The 15,713-nt window shown below is 33.0% G+C and overlaps 1 protein-coding gene across 8 annotated transcripts in view; it reads right to left on the bottom strand.

Annotated features, from left to right (window-relative positions):
* LOC116778802 (guanine nucleotide exchange factor DBS-like) overlaps nt 1-15,713 on the bottom strand; it is a 55,012-nt gene that overhangs the window by 22,913 nt on the left and 16,386 nt on the right. For 6 of the 8 annotated variants that reach the window (XR_009753957.1, XM_061529720.1, XM_061529723.1 and 3 more), the window contains exons 2-11: nt 11,699-11,897; nt 11,534-11,624; nt 10,991-11,221; nt 10,655-10,788; nt 10,397-10,516; nt 9,723-9,843; nt 8,575-8,725; nt 8,074-8,228; nt 7,720-7,890; nt 6,315-6,455 (exon numbers count right to left, since the gene is read on the bottom strand). Coding sequence is in view for 7 of the 8 variants with exons in the window: in XM_061529720.1 (XP_061385704.1) it covers nt 6,315-6,455; nt 7,720-7,890; nt 8,074-8,228; nt 8,575-8,725; nt 9,723-9,843; nt 10,397-10,516; nt 10,655-10,788; nt 10,991-11,221; nt 11,534-11,624; nt 11,699-11,897 (1,514 nt within the window). In the remaining variant the exon portion in view is untranslated. Of the gene's footprint in view, nt 1-6,314; nt 6,456-7,719; nt 7,891-8,073; nt 8,229-8,574; nt 8,726-9,722; nt 9,844-10,396; nt 10,517-10,654; nt 10,789-10,990; nt 11,222-11,533; nt 11,625-11,698; nt 11,898-15,293; nt 15,428-15,479; nt 15,639-15,713 lie in introns of those variants that run through there. The other 2 variants (XM_061529721.1, XM_061529726.1) reach the window with 2 other exon arrangements.

Genomic DNA, 15,713 nt, shown 5'->3' on the forward strand with positions numbered 1-15,713 from the left:
AATCTTAATGTATTTTATTTGTTATAGTAAGATACATTGTATGTACAACAACAAAAATAGGTCGATTCTTTGAACCTTAAAAACGTAATCGGACCCATAGGATTACTCTTTTTATTGTCCTCGCGTAAAAAAGATTCTTTAATATTATGAAATAAATAATATTTACTTATAATAATTTATTATTATCTTTGTATAGCTTCGTTAATTAAAATAGGAATATCTGTTACTTGATGGGTTCAGACCTCTAATTGAAATACATGATTTTAAGCTAAAATTCGTATGACCCACTTTTATTAAAATATTTTTATAAAATAGATAGCGTATTTATTATAATTTAATATAATTTTTGTACTATTCAATCGCTGTTATAATAGCAACATTGCTAGTAATGAAGTCAATCTGGCACAGAATACTTTCGTTTCTAAAATCAAAACAGAGAAATCTCTTCAGAGTAGGACAATTCCGTGATTCAACGTTAACTATTCAATATTATTTGCAAGCAATCGTATTCGGTGTTTTTGGCGGTACTTATTTTAGGTCGCCGTGAAACGTGATGGGAATTTAAAAATATGGGTACATTGACAAATGATACGTGCACAAAAACATACATGCTCGGAGACTGGAATTGTTTAAATTGATTACAATTATTAAACTACCTGCGATATCATAAACTAATGAAGTACAAATACGTCAATGAAAGTCGACTTTTATCCGTTGTCCTTACACAGAGCCGGTACATTAGAAACCCTTATTCGACACTTGCGCAAGCGCATATTAATATTTCTGCCAACTGCCACGTACGCTGGTTGTATATGTCTATTACCAAATACATAATCAGATTTCTTCATTATTGACGTCATGTGAAAATGGTAATAGGTAAAGACTGTTTTTCATTGGTCACAATACAGTTAGTGGTAATGACCAAAATTACTTGACACGTGATATCAGAATGATGTAGTTTATTTAGAACAAGTGGCATTATTTGTCGGATGATTGTATGTGTTAAAATTAATTGTGTCACTAGCGTTCGGAAGAGTGCATTGAATAGACGATGACGAGGCAGAAACTGATTCTTTATCATAACATGCAGAATCATCGTTTGCGAGGTGTCAATGCATTTACAGCTGGTGGACTAGGGAGTTAAATTAGTATAATAAAAATATCTACTATCGAAATTTTAATTAAATATCAATACTGTAATGAAGTCATTCTTGTTCAACGATATCCGTGTGCCTTAACGTGTCTTTCTTAAAATTCAAACCGCATTTAATAGTTTTGTATAAACACAATGCACTGCAGGGAACCGGTATGCTCTCGAATCAAAAGCACTTTGGCCAGCTGCTAGTGCGAGACGAGACCATTAAAATTGAAGAGTGAAAATCAAATAAACAGGAACAAAAAACGAAATTAAACTCTAAACTTACTTTTTAAACGGTCCTTAACCCAAAAATGCAAATTCTTTTTCATTAAATCTACGTCGGTGTGTAAAATGTATTAAAGGTAAGTAAAACTAGCGATGAATTTAAATTTAAAAGACCAAGGTTTAAGGACCTGACTTTTCGTTTGGCTGACCAGCCAGGGTCAACAGCGTTGCCTGTTTTTGGTGAGGGCATGTGGGCGAACAACATTTCATACATACACAGCACACTTATAACGCGTATGGTCATTTCTTGCTTCCAAATTGGTTGGATGATAAACCGAACATTAAACTAGTAGCGAAGCTTCCAAATGGAATTTATGTTCGTGTAATAAAGGCACAAAAGATATCGAAAATATCTATAGTAATGATAAATCGTATTAACAATTTAACCATAAGAAATGTTCCGTACGTTCCTAATTACGCGGTATCCCGTTAATCTGATGAAAGTGTCATAACCAGTTCTCATTCAGCCGTAAACGAGTCCAGTTCCAGTGCAATTGTTGCTTTCGTTTGGTCTCACCGTTACGGGATATACAAAACACAGATGACCTTCAACATTTAAACGCTTTGAGTAATATTATTATAAAAATCTTAGTGTAATAGAATTAGCGATCATATTTCACATTGAATTGAAATCCTTTGCAGAAATGTAAGATATATAATGATTTATTTAATTAGCGAACTATTTCATATGTAGGTATGTTATTATAGGTTTATTTGTAACATTTTCAACGGTTAAGATTAACGATAAAGATTCAGAGTTCTAACATATTTTACCTTGAAAAAGGAATGTAGCGGAGGCTTCAAAGGCTAAACGATAAACATCTAGTGACCGAAGTAATACGAATAATATGCCTTGTATTTATTTAATGTTTTTTATCAATTATACGCATAATACTTATAAGTAGATCACATTATTTCTACTGTTAGATCTTAAGTGATTATGTAGATATCACACCTTGAATTTGTTGAAGCGTAACCTAAAACTTCACATTTTATTATAAGTTAAAACTAGTATACTAGCGGCGCGTTGAAAACCGATTGTTACTCGCCTTGCCTGCGCATTCCAGACAGCAGGAAATGTTAAGTATAACAATTAAACACAAATGTATTTATGTAACTAGTAATTTTAATGATCGATCTGAAAAATAATCACTATTTAATATAATCTAAAGCGATCTAGTACTAATAATAAAATACAAATCATATATGTATTTATAGTTCGAGTAATCTTATAGGGACAATTAATTATGTGTAAACAGAGATTGGTTATGAGGGGTTATCTCAAACGTAAATGAAAGGTAATATGTAAAATAAATATAAGCAGTTATCCTTATATTCTTCCCAATTAAAAACAGATTTATGAAGTACCGTCAGCCTCAGGGCCGAGGGTCGCAACCTTACAAACAAACCGAACCCGGGCTTCATTCAATTGTCACTGATTGCGACTCATTCAGTTTGAATGGATGCATCATGCAGCTGTAGCGTTGCATAACTCGGTTTAGCATCGATTTTTATAAGACAAAAATGTTGGACCTCCAAAAAGGATAGATGTGCTTATTAAAGATACTGGCAGTGTTTACTTTTTAAACAAGAAAATTGGTATAACACAAACACAAAAAAAAACTATACGAGATTGTAAATTATAATACTATCTTAAATAATGGACTGGAATCAAAGTGCTTTTAGCAAACGTATTTGTGGTTAAATATGGAACTTCGTGTAAGATCAATCTGACATTTTCTTATCTTATATTCCAGTTTTTGTCTTCAAGTTAAATATCGAGAGTGTTTAGAAAGCAGGAAATAATTTGTTTCAAAAAACTTTGAAAATAAATAAATAATTATTTCAGATTAAATTAATTCTATTACACTTACTATTCACCATGTTCTATAATGAACAATTATACCGACAAGTTGATTTTTATTAACCGATATTCAATCCCAAATAAATCTTTATAGATTTTTATAAAAAAAAATTATAATAATAACATCACGTACACCGTAACCCTGACATTATTTGGATGGATTATGACAAGAATATGACGGAGTCACGGATGTTGAAGCAATGCCCCATAATAATTATTATTGACACGCGCTATGGTCACTTTCACTGGCCCATGCCATAAAAGCAAGGTTGACCAAATATGATGCACCATGGATTTAGAACTTAATTGAATTTTATCAAAGAAAGAAACCTTATGTCGTAGGTGAAAGGCACTAATATGAGAGGACTATTAAAATTTTAGTATCCAGGATATTAGTATTTCTCGTTTCAAATTACATCTATGGAATTTCTAGACAAGTTTCGCTGGACGTTTTTATAGGAAATAAAACTTGAGTGAACAAGGAAGTGAAGAGGAATTTAAGACATCATCGCACTTCCCTATCTGCTTTCCTGGTACACGAAAAACTTTATTTATTATATATATATAATTTAGCAAATTTCCATTGCTTTCTAAAGAATACAAACATGTTTAACATATTATATTTTTCAGTACACCTGAACCGACATTAATTTTGGATATAGATATCTTTACCCAAAAAGTAGCCTGGAAAAATCGGCAATAATCAATAATGTCGCCTTTTGTAGCCCACTATCTTTAAAGCACCTTAACATTCGTATTTATTTTACTTTGGGTGGTGCGCAATAATTGTTAATTTATAAAATAAAGTACATTTACATGTATAATAAAAAACGCAATGAGCTGTAAATCATAAGATGTATAACGAAGTCTTTTAAAATATATAATTAAAACTCAAAACGTCAAGGGTCCAACTGAAACGTTTAGAAATCACATACGGCACAAACACGGCACATATCATTAACATTTTATTGCATATGGGAAAGTTATAGAATAATTTGCATATGACTGTCATCTGCTTCACAGAAAATTATTGCTATAACAAAACGAGAAGGCAAAGGTAAACGCTAAGGGCATACGGTATCGTTTAATGATAGCTATAACAACATACATATACGTAAAAATAAATTTTAATTGTCTATCTTTACTCAGTAATAAATATGATAAGACCTGAATTGTGATTTTAAATAATGTTAACGCGAATATTTCTGGCGTTGAAAACGCGGATAGTCTTGGTTAACAACTAGTGTTGAAAAAAATCGACTGTAAATTTTATGGACAGTCACATAGATAACTAAATTTATAGAAAAAAAAAAATGTTATAAATAAATAGTACAAAAAAACTATATTCTTTTATCATGGTATATATTAATTATGTGTTTTAATAATTTTTATTCAACAACAATCGTCTGGACATTTAAATGTGTAAACAGGGTGTAATCAAATGTAATGAGCATGCACATAATGTGTTCGTACTATAATGACAGTCGAAGTGCTTTCCCGCGCTTTCTAGTCATATTTGTTTTACTTCTGGGCATCTTTGACGTGTGGAACTAAACACAATAATTAAATATACAGGATAAATTTTACTGAATGTTACAAGTTATCATTATTATATAGTTTAACGAAGTTAGGAAGAAGCAATGGATTAATAACAAAAAGATAAATACATTAAGGTCCTAATTTTTTTAAATTCGTAAGTAAATACACACATCAGCAATTTTTTTTTAATGGAAATTAACGATTACCTTTCATGTTACATTTGATAAATAAAATAAGTATTAGGTTAGATTTCAGGTATTTAATATTTTTCATGTCAATGCGTGATTTATATATGAGTAATGTGTTCAAATTGTAAACAAGTAAAAAGTCTGATTACACTTCAGAAGAAAGACGTTATCGATGTTTGAAACGCGTCAATTGATCTATCTTAGATTCATCTTGGTGTCAACTAAGGTGTCGGCGTTCATGTTTAGTTGTACTAGACTTTTTACTCTATATACATGGTTGTAATAAACTAAAAAAATTCCCATTTGCCTGCTTTGTTCGTCAGACTGAAATTCATAGCAGAGAGCACCGACGACAAAAGAAAGTTTTGTAAGAGACAAGGACAAAGGATTTTTTGCAGCCCCTCCCTCGACATATTTGGTTCTTGTCTAAATATTACACATATATATATACGCATTTATATCACGGTCAAACCGAGTTCACCAAAAAATAATACGTCATCATATATTTATATGTTTTAGGGTAATTTCATATTTTTATTGTTATAGCGTTTCACTACCCGTTGTTGTTAGGACAGAAAAAATATAACTATGAATGAAATTTTAAAAAAATCCTTCCACCACAAGTAAACTTATATTTTAGATTCCGTTATTGTTTATAAAACTGAAGGAATATTTTTTTTAATTATTCTGATTGTAAGCGGCTTTGTTAAGAACATTTTTTTTTTATTCAAAAGATTTTTTTTTTACTGTGACAGTATTATTAAATGACATGTCATATTTCACTGAGACTAGTAAAACTATTTAAAGAACACTAGTAATTTCTTAAAGAAATTAGACTACAAAATGTATTAAGAAATGTTATTATGTACTGGTAATTAAATGAATAATTTCCTCATAGACGCAGCGTTAGAGTTTAAATAAATAAATCACTTAAAAGAATGTGCTTTAAGTAAATCTCAGTTAAGATCAGCGGACTGGCAACACATACTGGACTGTAACGAGAACGTATGAAGCGCTTTTTCCGCTGTAGAGTAAAAAAAATTACATTTCATAGCTATAGTTATTTAGAGGAAGAAAAATCACCGAGTATTTAAAATGTAGTAGTTTAAGTTCGTGCGTCTCAATGGAATGCGAGCAACCAGGTTATACTGGAACGCGTTGGCATTGGAGTGAGCATAGGTATTTAATTCATTTGATAGCATTACGTTAGCGAAATATACATAATTAGATTTATATACGCAGCAATGCTGTTATGCTAAATTCAAGACCAAGTACATTCGCCTGTCATTGTCCGACCGACCTGCGTGTTGAGGGTGGGTGCGGGCGCGGCGCTGTGTGGTGGCACCGCGTGTACAGGCCTGGCTGGTCTGCTGGAGGCCCTCACTAGCGACGCTCGCTTCACGGACACCATCAGCCACACGTCCTCCACACGCTGACACACCTGATATATAACATGATACATCATCAGCATCATCATTATTATCACACGTAGTCAGTCCACGTCCGAGGCTTCTCCAAGAGCAGAGGAATTGAATTTTTAATTAATAAAATGTTTTTATTATTTACAGACATCAACTAAACTTTCTAAGTTTAAAAACTATTTGTACTAAGAGTGTCTTCAAAAATAATTTATATGTACTAATGGACTAAGCATAAGCGAGTCATTAGTGAAAACAGAACAGTTATAAAACCTTAAATAAAATCGTTCCAATATTGTAACAAAAATATACATTATTTCACCCTAAAAAAATATATTTCAAATTGTCTATCTTTATAAGTACCTTTTATATCATCCATTTTATAGTAAAAAAAGGAATAGAATTAAAAATAAGAAAATATAATTTCACACAAGTGATGTGGTTTCATACAACATTTTTGGTAGGGTTGCAAGTTAACGATATACAGATCAACAATTCTTGGCACTCAATTTTAATACATGACAAATTGGTAAGGGTGATCACCCTACAATTTTCATACATGGCAAATGCATAAGGGTTAACGTCCTTGCAAACTAAAAAAAATAATATTGAAATCCTAAAAATTTTAAAATGTCAAAAGAATTTATAAGTTTTATTGGGAAATAAAACCTTTAAAAATACGTTAAATCTTTCAATTAATATTTTTTTTAATCACTGGTCCATCAATCTCGGTCTACACAACAGTTAAGTTAAGGAGTTATGTAGTTGTATAGAGTAACTGTATCCAGTACCTAAGCCTACATTTCTTTGATGTTCAAACAATAATGGCATCATATTTTCTGTAAGGTATCAGTCTTCTTCCAGATGGCGAGGTGTTGGCACCGTTCGTTGAGTACAATCCGACGCTACGTGATATAACACTAAATGATGTTCTCTGGCTATGTCCGTCAATATAATAAATATTATGTGTAAAGCGTGAATAATTGAAGTGAGGGTAGTGAATGTTCCAAATTTGTTATAATGAGGGTAGTTGGTGTATTTTTATAGTTCGTGTTAAATACGTTATGTAGGTAGTTAATGCATTTAAACCAAATATGATAATGAATGTGTGTAGTGTTAGGTTACTGCAGGTGGTTTACTTCATGTTAACGAAAAGTTTGTCCTTAAATGTTATCAGATTACATAGTGAAATCGATCTCTACAAGACAGTTAATATATCATATGTGTTTATTTGGCGGTTTCAAAACTTAGATTTAATTTAACAAGACCTCTGATATAGTACATTACCTGAGTAACCAGAGCTCTTGTCTCTGGGGTGGCGGACTGCATCAGCATGTCCCGGAACTGTTCTGGTGACGTCAATCCAAAACTTTTGGCATCTTCTAGTGATTTGTCAACGGCTATCAAACCTCCTTCGCCGGCGAGGATCTCTACTCCCGTCGCGCACCAATCATTAGCCTATACAAACATACAAATATATTGGTTTGCGTTGGTTTATTGCAATGAGATTAGTCATGTTGTTTTTCGTTGATTTTGTTATTTTTTGGTAAACAAAGGCACATTGGCGTCCCGATCTAATGAATAATAATATTATCGGGTTTTAAATAACATTTTTTGCGTATATGATATAAGTTTGGTTACCTTATCAATTCTATCCATAACTTCTCTAGCTTTGGTCAATAGCATATTTCGTTTTTGAATTTTTTCTATGAGCAACGAGCTGGTTCGTCTCAACTCCTCACACTTTGATTCTATGTGATCGACAGAACTCAGAGGATCCTTCATTAAAACCTCACCTGTGATGAAGAATTAAAATAAATTAGATTAAAGACTTTCGCGTGTATTCATTAAAAGGATACTAATATTTTCGGATTATTACGCGTTATTTTTTTTTTTTAAACTACCCAACCCCAACGTTTCGGTTACTTTGCAGCAACCGCAATCACACCTCGTCCGTCGTGATCACGGTTGCTGCAAATTAACCGAAACGTTCCGAGTATGTAGTTTAAAATTATAAAATAACCTGCAGTAATCCGAAAATATTTGTTTCATTTAAGTAAAATAAACACATCAATAAATATTTAAAGACAGAATTTAAAGAAAAATATGTATATTTTTATGTCATGTACGTATATTTTTTACCTTCGTCAATAACGAGTGAAGCAGCGTCGAGATCATTGTTACATTGTTTTTCAAACTCGATAGCTTCCTGGAGAAGAGTTTGGACCCTGTTTGCAGTTTCCCCAACTTCGGTCATGTCACAAGCGGTCTTTAAATGTCCATCTAAAGCAGCCTAAAATTTAATTCAACCTTTTTTAATGATTCGCCTCCTTGTTCATATCATGTCAAATGTGAATATGACAACTCAAATAAAAAAAGTAATTTGACGTTTACTCATACTTTTGACGTAATGGATTTCTAATTACGATCAATTTTAAAGGTGTAAAAGCGTAATTTCATTTTTTAAGATGACTTTGGACATGGTTTGTAATTTCCGCAAGTGTAGAAAATCTTTATCAAATCACGCGTGGGTCACGACTTGTTCTCATGCGTTTTGTATAGAACACGGACAACAAGAATTTAAGAGGAATGCTGAGAATTCTTTAACATGTCCAGCGTGTGGGAGTGAATTGCGAGATAAATTTGATGTTATCCAAGCGGATCTCAAGCCAACGGAGACATTTAAATCAATCGTACTGGCAGGCTTAAAACCGGATACTATAATGGATGTGGCTATGAGAGCTATGTCTTTCTGGTCATATCAAGTAGAACAAGAAACGTTGTATCAAGAAACTTTGGCAAAACATTCAAAGGAAAAACTGCAATGTTTAGAAGAAGTGAATACGCTTAATTTGCAGAAATTAAAAGCCGAATTAGAAAACTCTAAGCGTAAAATTGCGTCCATGCAAATAGATTTCAATAAGAAACGCAAGCAAGCCGAGGAGCTAGCAGCGCGCCTGGAGGAAAAGACGAGACAAATCCAGAAACTCACGTTCCAACTGGACGCTCAGAAACGGAAAGATATCCGACTGAAAGACTTGGAAGACAAAAATGATAATCAGGAGAAAGTAATGAACATAACCGACTTGGTCGGGAAAAGGGCCGCTTCAGAGGCGTTCATCTTCAAACCGTTGAAAGAAATTGAAAATCCGCACAGGATTTGCTCGCCCAAGACGCCCATGTTTGACTTCCGACATAAAAGCAAGCGACCACCAAGCTTCCAGTTTCGTCCGATACACTCGTAGGATAATAACCATAGATGTATATATTATATAAGTGTAAGTGACTACCTGCATCTGTTTGAAGTTTAACAAGAATGTTCTGAATTTTAGCCAGTGGTTTAATTTCATCGAATGCTTCTCCCAGAAGCTGTCGAACTGTTTCTCGGTCTCGTCTAACTGCACAATTAATCTGAAAATTATAGTTTGATTGAAATAAATAAATTTATAACACATTTTTTTTGTGATTTCGTGTAATAGCTAGGAAAATATGGAATTTTGTCAGACACGTATAACAATTACACGACTGTTTTATTAAATTCTCTCTTTATAGAGTATATAGTTGTCTGTTCCGTAGTTATCATAGTTTATTTATGATTAATATTACTTAAACGTGTCAATGTACTCTCAATCCACATAACAATACTGGGGCGGTTTACTTTAGAGTTACCTATCTCAGTTTTTGTTTAATTATAAGGCCGCTTTATCGTTGCAGCAACTCATGAACATTTTTTTTTAATATACAACCTTAAGTTGGGAATGTTAATTCCCTCAATAGACTTATTTTTTCACAAACCAACTACACAATCGATTGCCATCCATGTTACCTATCGTCAGCTCTACATAAAGCAGCGTTTAAAAGAGTAACATAGTGGGAAATAGAGAAAGGATCGTGGCCAAGAAAAGAAAGTACAAGGGAATGAAGACTAGCCGCGAGCATAAAACAGCTATAATAGAAAAATTACCTCTCGACAGCGGCCACGTGGCTAATGATGTTGTAAGTGAGGTGAGGTGTTCGCATCGAAGACAACAACTCCTCGCCCTCAGAGGTCGCTGATGACAGTTCAGCCTTCAGAGACTTATACCTAGAAAGAGAACACACGTGAAGGGAAATAAAATACTAGAAAAAGACAGTAAGATAAAGAGAGATAGCGATATTTATAAATGTAAACGGTAACGAGAATCATATATTTTATATTTATTACTAAATATAGTATTAGTACCTAGATTCTTGACAGTCTAATAATTCTTTGGTTTGTGTTGGATCGTTGCCCATGTCGCAGTCGACTATTTCGTGCATAAATTCGTCCAGCTTAGTTGATATCTCCTTCATCAGTGTGGAAAATTTCTCCAGAGCCTAGAAATACAAAAAAAAGTATTAATATTGGGTCTAAAGTAGATCTGTTATGAATAAATTGATAAATTATCAGTGTCTCGTAACGCGATCGGCTGATTACGAAACTTCCAATAGATCCTCATAAAAGATTCAGAGCGCAAGGGTGAAACATCATTCAGAAAATATAAATATAATATTAACTAAACAAACGTATGATAATTACGATTCGCTGTTGTATCCATTCTGCATGCGAGTATTGGAGCTCCCCTCCGAGGTCCGGCGTGAGTTGCGACCTGTCGAAGTGCTCGTACAACTCTTCGACACTTGAACAGACTATCACTCGGAAGCGGAACTCCTCCTTGAACAGTTTGCTGCTGACTTCTGACAGGGCTTTCTGAAGGAAGCTGGCGGGACGCAGAACGAAAACCGTGTGTATAATGCCCGGGAAGAACTCCTGGAAATATAGAACATATTTTGATATAATTTCTACAACTATGAAATTAAAGCGTCTTCTCAAGTATGGAAACTGATATTGTACCAACACAAACAATTCAATTTTATTATATGAACGTATTTATCTTACTACAAGGTAACCTTTGATAGGATTCTAATACGACTATAATATTATAATAGGGAAGTAAGGTAAGCTAATATAACCCCCAACTCCGAATGATCTCTTTTTTGTTTGTTCATCCAGGAATCTAACATATTACGTTAGGAAAAGGATCATATTTTTAGCGGAAGAAATTGAAAATGATATACTTACTGATATTCGTAATAGCACTGCTTTGACTGAATTCCATCTGTCTTTCCTCCGATCTATTATAATGTGGAAGCCCATTTCTGCTTCCAGCAATCTGATAGAAACAAAGCGTAACGTGTTTTACAAGTAAAATGCTGTTATGAATTATATAGAACCTGTAATACTTACGAAGGTACGGAAGTAAGGTAGAGAAGCAATCTCCTGTACTCGGAGGCTGTCACGACGTGGAAGTTGTTGTTGTCGGGGAATGTGATGAGAGGTCTGTGATCACGAGCCAGCCCGCCCGTCGCCAGAGCGTACTGCGGCAACAGCAGCTCGCCCACAGTACGGCCTTCTTCATCACTGCCGCATCCATCGCACTCAGCCTCTGGGGATTTAATACATATATATTACTATCCATGATTTATTTTAACTTATTTTGAATGATTGCTTTATGTTTTGTATTAAATTCTTATTTCTTGTTAACACCTAGCATAATTTTTATAGAGAGAGGAAACCTCTTAGCATTCAATGGATACTTATTTAGATTTGGATTACGTAATCAGACCTAACACGAGGTACATAAGTATGTTTCGTTTGAGTACATTTTTATATTGAATTCAAGGCATAAATAAAACTCATTTTTTAATTTTTAATCAGATAAAATTAGCTTTTAGAAAAAGTAAATAATTCAGTAAATGTAAAAATTTTATGTGTGCCCACTTTGAAAAAAGTTTTTCAAAGCAATTTTCAAATAATATACGATAGTGCCTAAAAAATAAAGTTGGATAGATCATTATGTTCATAGTAAAATATTTAATTTGAAAATTGTATAAAAAATCTAGTTCACATTTAGTTAAACTTAGCGATATAGACTGTATTCAACCATACGAGTTCTATCCATTCGATGTTGTTAAGGCGCGCCTTTTCTTTGACTAATGTCGATGAAACACGCGAACTGGACACACACAAACTAGATGAGAACCCATAGCAGAAGGTGAAGAGACTAATGTAATCTCACCATAACACAGTATAAATACATGCCCATTATTTTAATCGCAATAAAGAAAACCTTAACAAAAGTTACAGGTGCTATCATCGTCTACTGTGTCTGCGTCCGTGGAAATTCGGTTTTAAAAAATTTCTACTCAATACTCTGTTAGATTTAAAATCGATTGACAGATGACAGGCAGATGATATCTGTCGACAGCAGACTCCGCTAACAAAACATCCAATTTCCTGTACCACGAGTTTTGATAGACGAACTGAAGGCGTAGTTTCCAGATTTTTAATTCACTAATACTCGCTCACGATATAGTATCGGATTGTCGATGTAAATCCACCTATCTTTAGGTAACGATGTATAGCAGCCACTCAAATGTACGGCAATTTATCTTATATTAATAATGTAACAACATTCTAATATAGATATTAAATTCATCGATTTATCTTTAAAGCTTGCAAACACATAGTCTCGTTTAAACCCCATACGTTTTAACATCCTTAAATTACACCCGGACATTCCAATTTATCAGAAACAATTAAAACAATCAAGAATTCTTTGTTTGTATACGAGTGTGATTTTTATCTTAACAATGGCAGAATTTTTTTATACTTCCCTGCAAAAATTATGGAAAAATACACGATAATATCATATGAAGCAATTAATATATAAACTCCTTGATGTGGAAACAAGAAATGGTATAGAAAAAAAAAACAGGATGTATGATCAGAAACATCAGAAGTGAAAAATAAAATATCGCTTGTATTGTAACTGGTATTCCGTATAATTTTTAACCGTTGGCTACGTAATCTCTAAAAGGCACTAAAATAGACAGCGGTATTGGGATAAAATCTAAATTTTCTGCGGAAGTTATTAAACAAAGCAATGGAAGAGATACAGATTTGCTTGCCATTTTATTGTTTCGTTCGTCTAAAAATCAAAATATACACGATCTTAATTACATGACGTCAAACGCTGTTATAATATTCAAACGTGAAGTGAAAACATTGCATCCCTTTAAAAGAGAGACGAACCGAGGAACTCAAAATTTAACACAGTTACTTTACATGAAAAAGGGAGCACAAAGCAATTTCTTATATAAAACATATTTAGAAATACATTAAATAATTAAACATTACCCACACTAACACGTCTTTGACGGACAGTTGCACGTAGAATACATCAATATTTGAAGACGTACTGTCACTAAATGTCAAACATAATGACTTATATACTATTATTGAACTTGAAATAATTAATTATGGTGAATAGATAAATAGATTCATTAAATAGAAACATATATATTGTATAGAATTGATTACATTTCTATAAATAAATTTAGGGCGTATTCTGGAAACAGCTGTGTAAATCACTCAGGTAGTTATATATATATATTTATGACGTACAAGCTTAGAATATATATTGAAATTTATTTAATTAGGAATAATGTTTTGGTAAATAGTAAATTTATAAAATTATAATAAATGCAAAGTTTGGAACTGTTGTTTATTGTTGGTATGAATAGATTTCATGTTTATTGATATATATGTGTGCCAAAGTTAAGTGTGTTGTACGCGCTAGGAGTTGTTAGGTGTGTTGGTTTAATGTACGTCTGAAAGTCTCTTAATCTGTTACAATGATCCATATACACAAGTATACGGGCTGGAATCTATATCCTATTATGTAACTAACGTGAACATGTGTTTTTACATTGAAACGACGAGATATACTTGTACATTTCAAATAAAATACAGTATGTTTGTATGTATGTTACGTCTGTTATTAATAACATTAAATGAGATGTACACATTGTTTCAATCCCATACATGTTTACATACAAAGCATAAACCTTTTTAGGCTACAGATGTTAACAGTGATCGTATATAATTAAGTTATTAAAAAGCAAAATAAAATTTCAATATCATAAAACGGAACAGCTTTCGATGATACAAAGAAAGGATTTAAGTTTAATACATTAAATGTGAAAATTTATGACTTTCTTTGTATGCTCCAGTTATTAAAGATAGCTTTTTTTCCCGCCAGCGACATTGAAAAATTACCGCCTTAACGATGTTCGATTTATTGTTACATTCGCAAACCACGACTCCATCCCATTACTCATTTATAACTTTGTAAAAACCTCATAGTTGATATAAAACTAGAGATTATTTCAAGTATATTTTTTACTGTTAACGCATTAAACTTTGTTACAATTTAATTTATACCGAAATTACAAGATCTACGACTTAAAAGCGGAACCACAACAATTATATCATAAAATTAATTGCACTTATTTCTTTTTTCTGTCTACTGTTAAAAAATTAAAAATGATCTTTTTTGTTAGAATCCGCGAGTAGCACTTTAATGAAAAACACTTGCCTAATTTGTGGCTCTTGACGAAGATGTTAAACTTCAAGTGTGAAAAAGCGAACCGGTAATTAATCCGACACATGTTGCGCACGCGCACGTTACGAGAGTTCTCTCACATCTGAAGAATGAACAATGGAGGCAGTGCTAACAGCATCTCATTTAGTTGATAAAACCGCCACTGTCACAACTTTCGGCGAAACTAAACTAAATTAAGTTTATAAATTTCACTGCGAAACTGAATCGATTAAGCGGTTATTTAGTTCCACAAATGATTTTGATAAAAATACCTTATACGTTAAGGTTAAATACATATTATAGAACTATTTTTTTAAAACTATCAAGCGATGTTCGGACCAGTAATACAGATATGGTAATAAATAAACACGTCGTTATAACTACAACGATACTTACAAATTGCAATTTACGGTTATGGCTTCCTAGCACGTGTTATTTTTTACTGAATTGTTGTCAATTGTGTACAACATGAATACATAATTCACCTTGAAATTACTGAATGAATAACACAAACATTCCATTATGAACATCACGCTTGTGACCAGCTGTATTACCAGCTGTATTATCGTAATAAATGATTACCGTGGAAGCCGAAACACTGCATAGTTCTGCGCACGCGACAACAAGTTCCGCCCGCGATTCTCGTACTGACGTTGTCACACTCTGACACACTTATACTATACATCCTTGACATACGACCTCACTATAAATTTCCAATAAACCTTAGCACTGTACAAATAACGACCATATTACATTGCGTGTTTTCGCGTCGTCCGCGCTAGACCGCAGATGATGCTCTGAAATGTCAAACAGTTC

This window comes from Danaus plexippus, chromosome 6 (genome assembly GCF_018135715.1).
Source record: "Danaus plexippus chromosome 6, MEX_DaPlex, whole genome shotgun sequence".
Lineage (NCBI taxonomy): Eukaryota > Metazoa > Arthropoda > Insecta > Lepidoptera > Nymphalidae > Danaus > Danaus plexippus.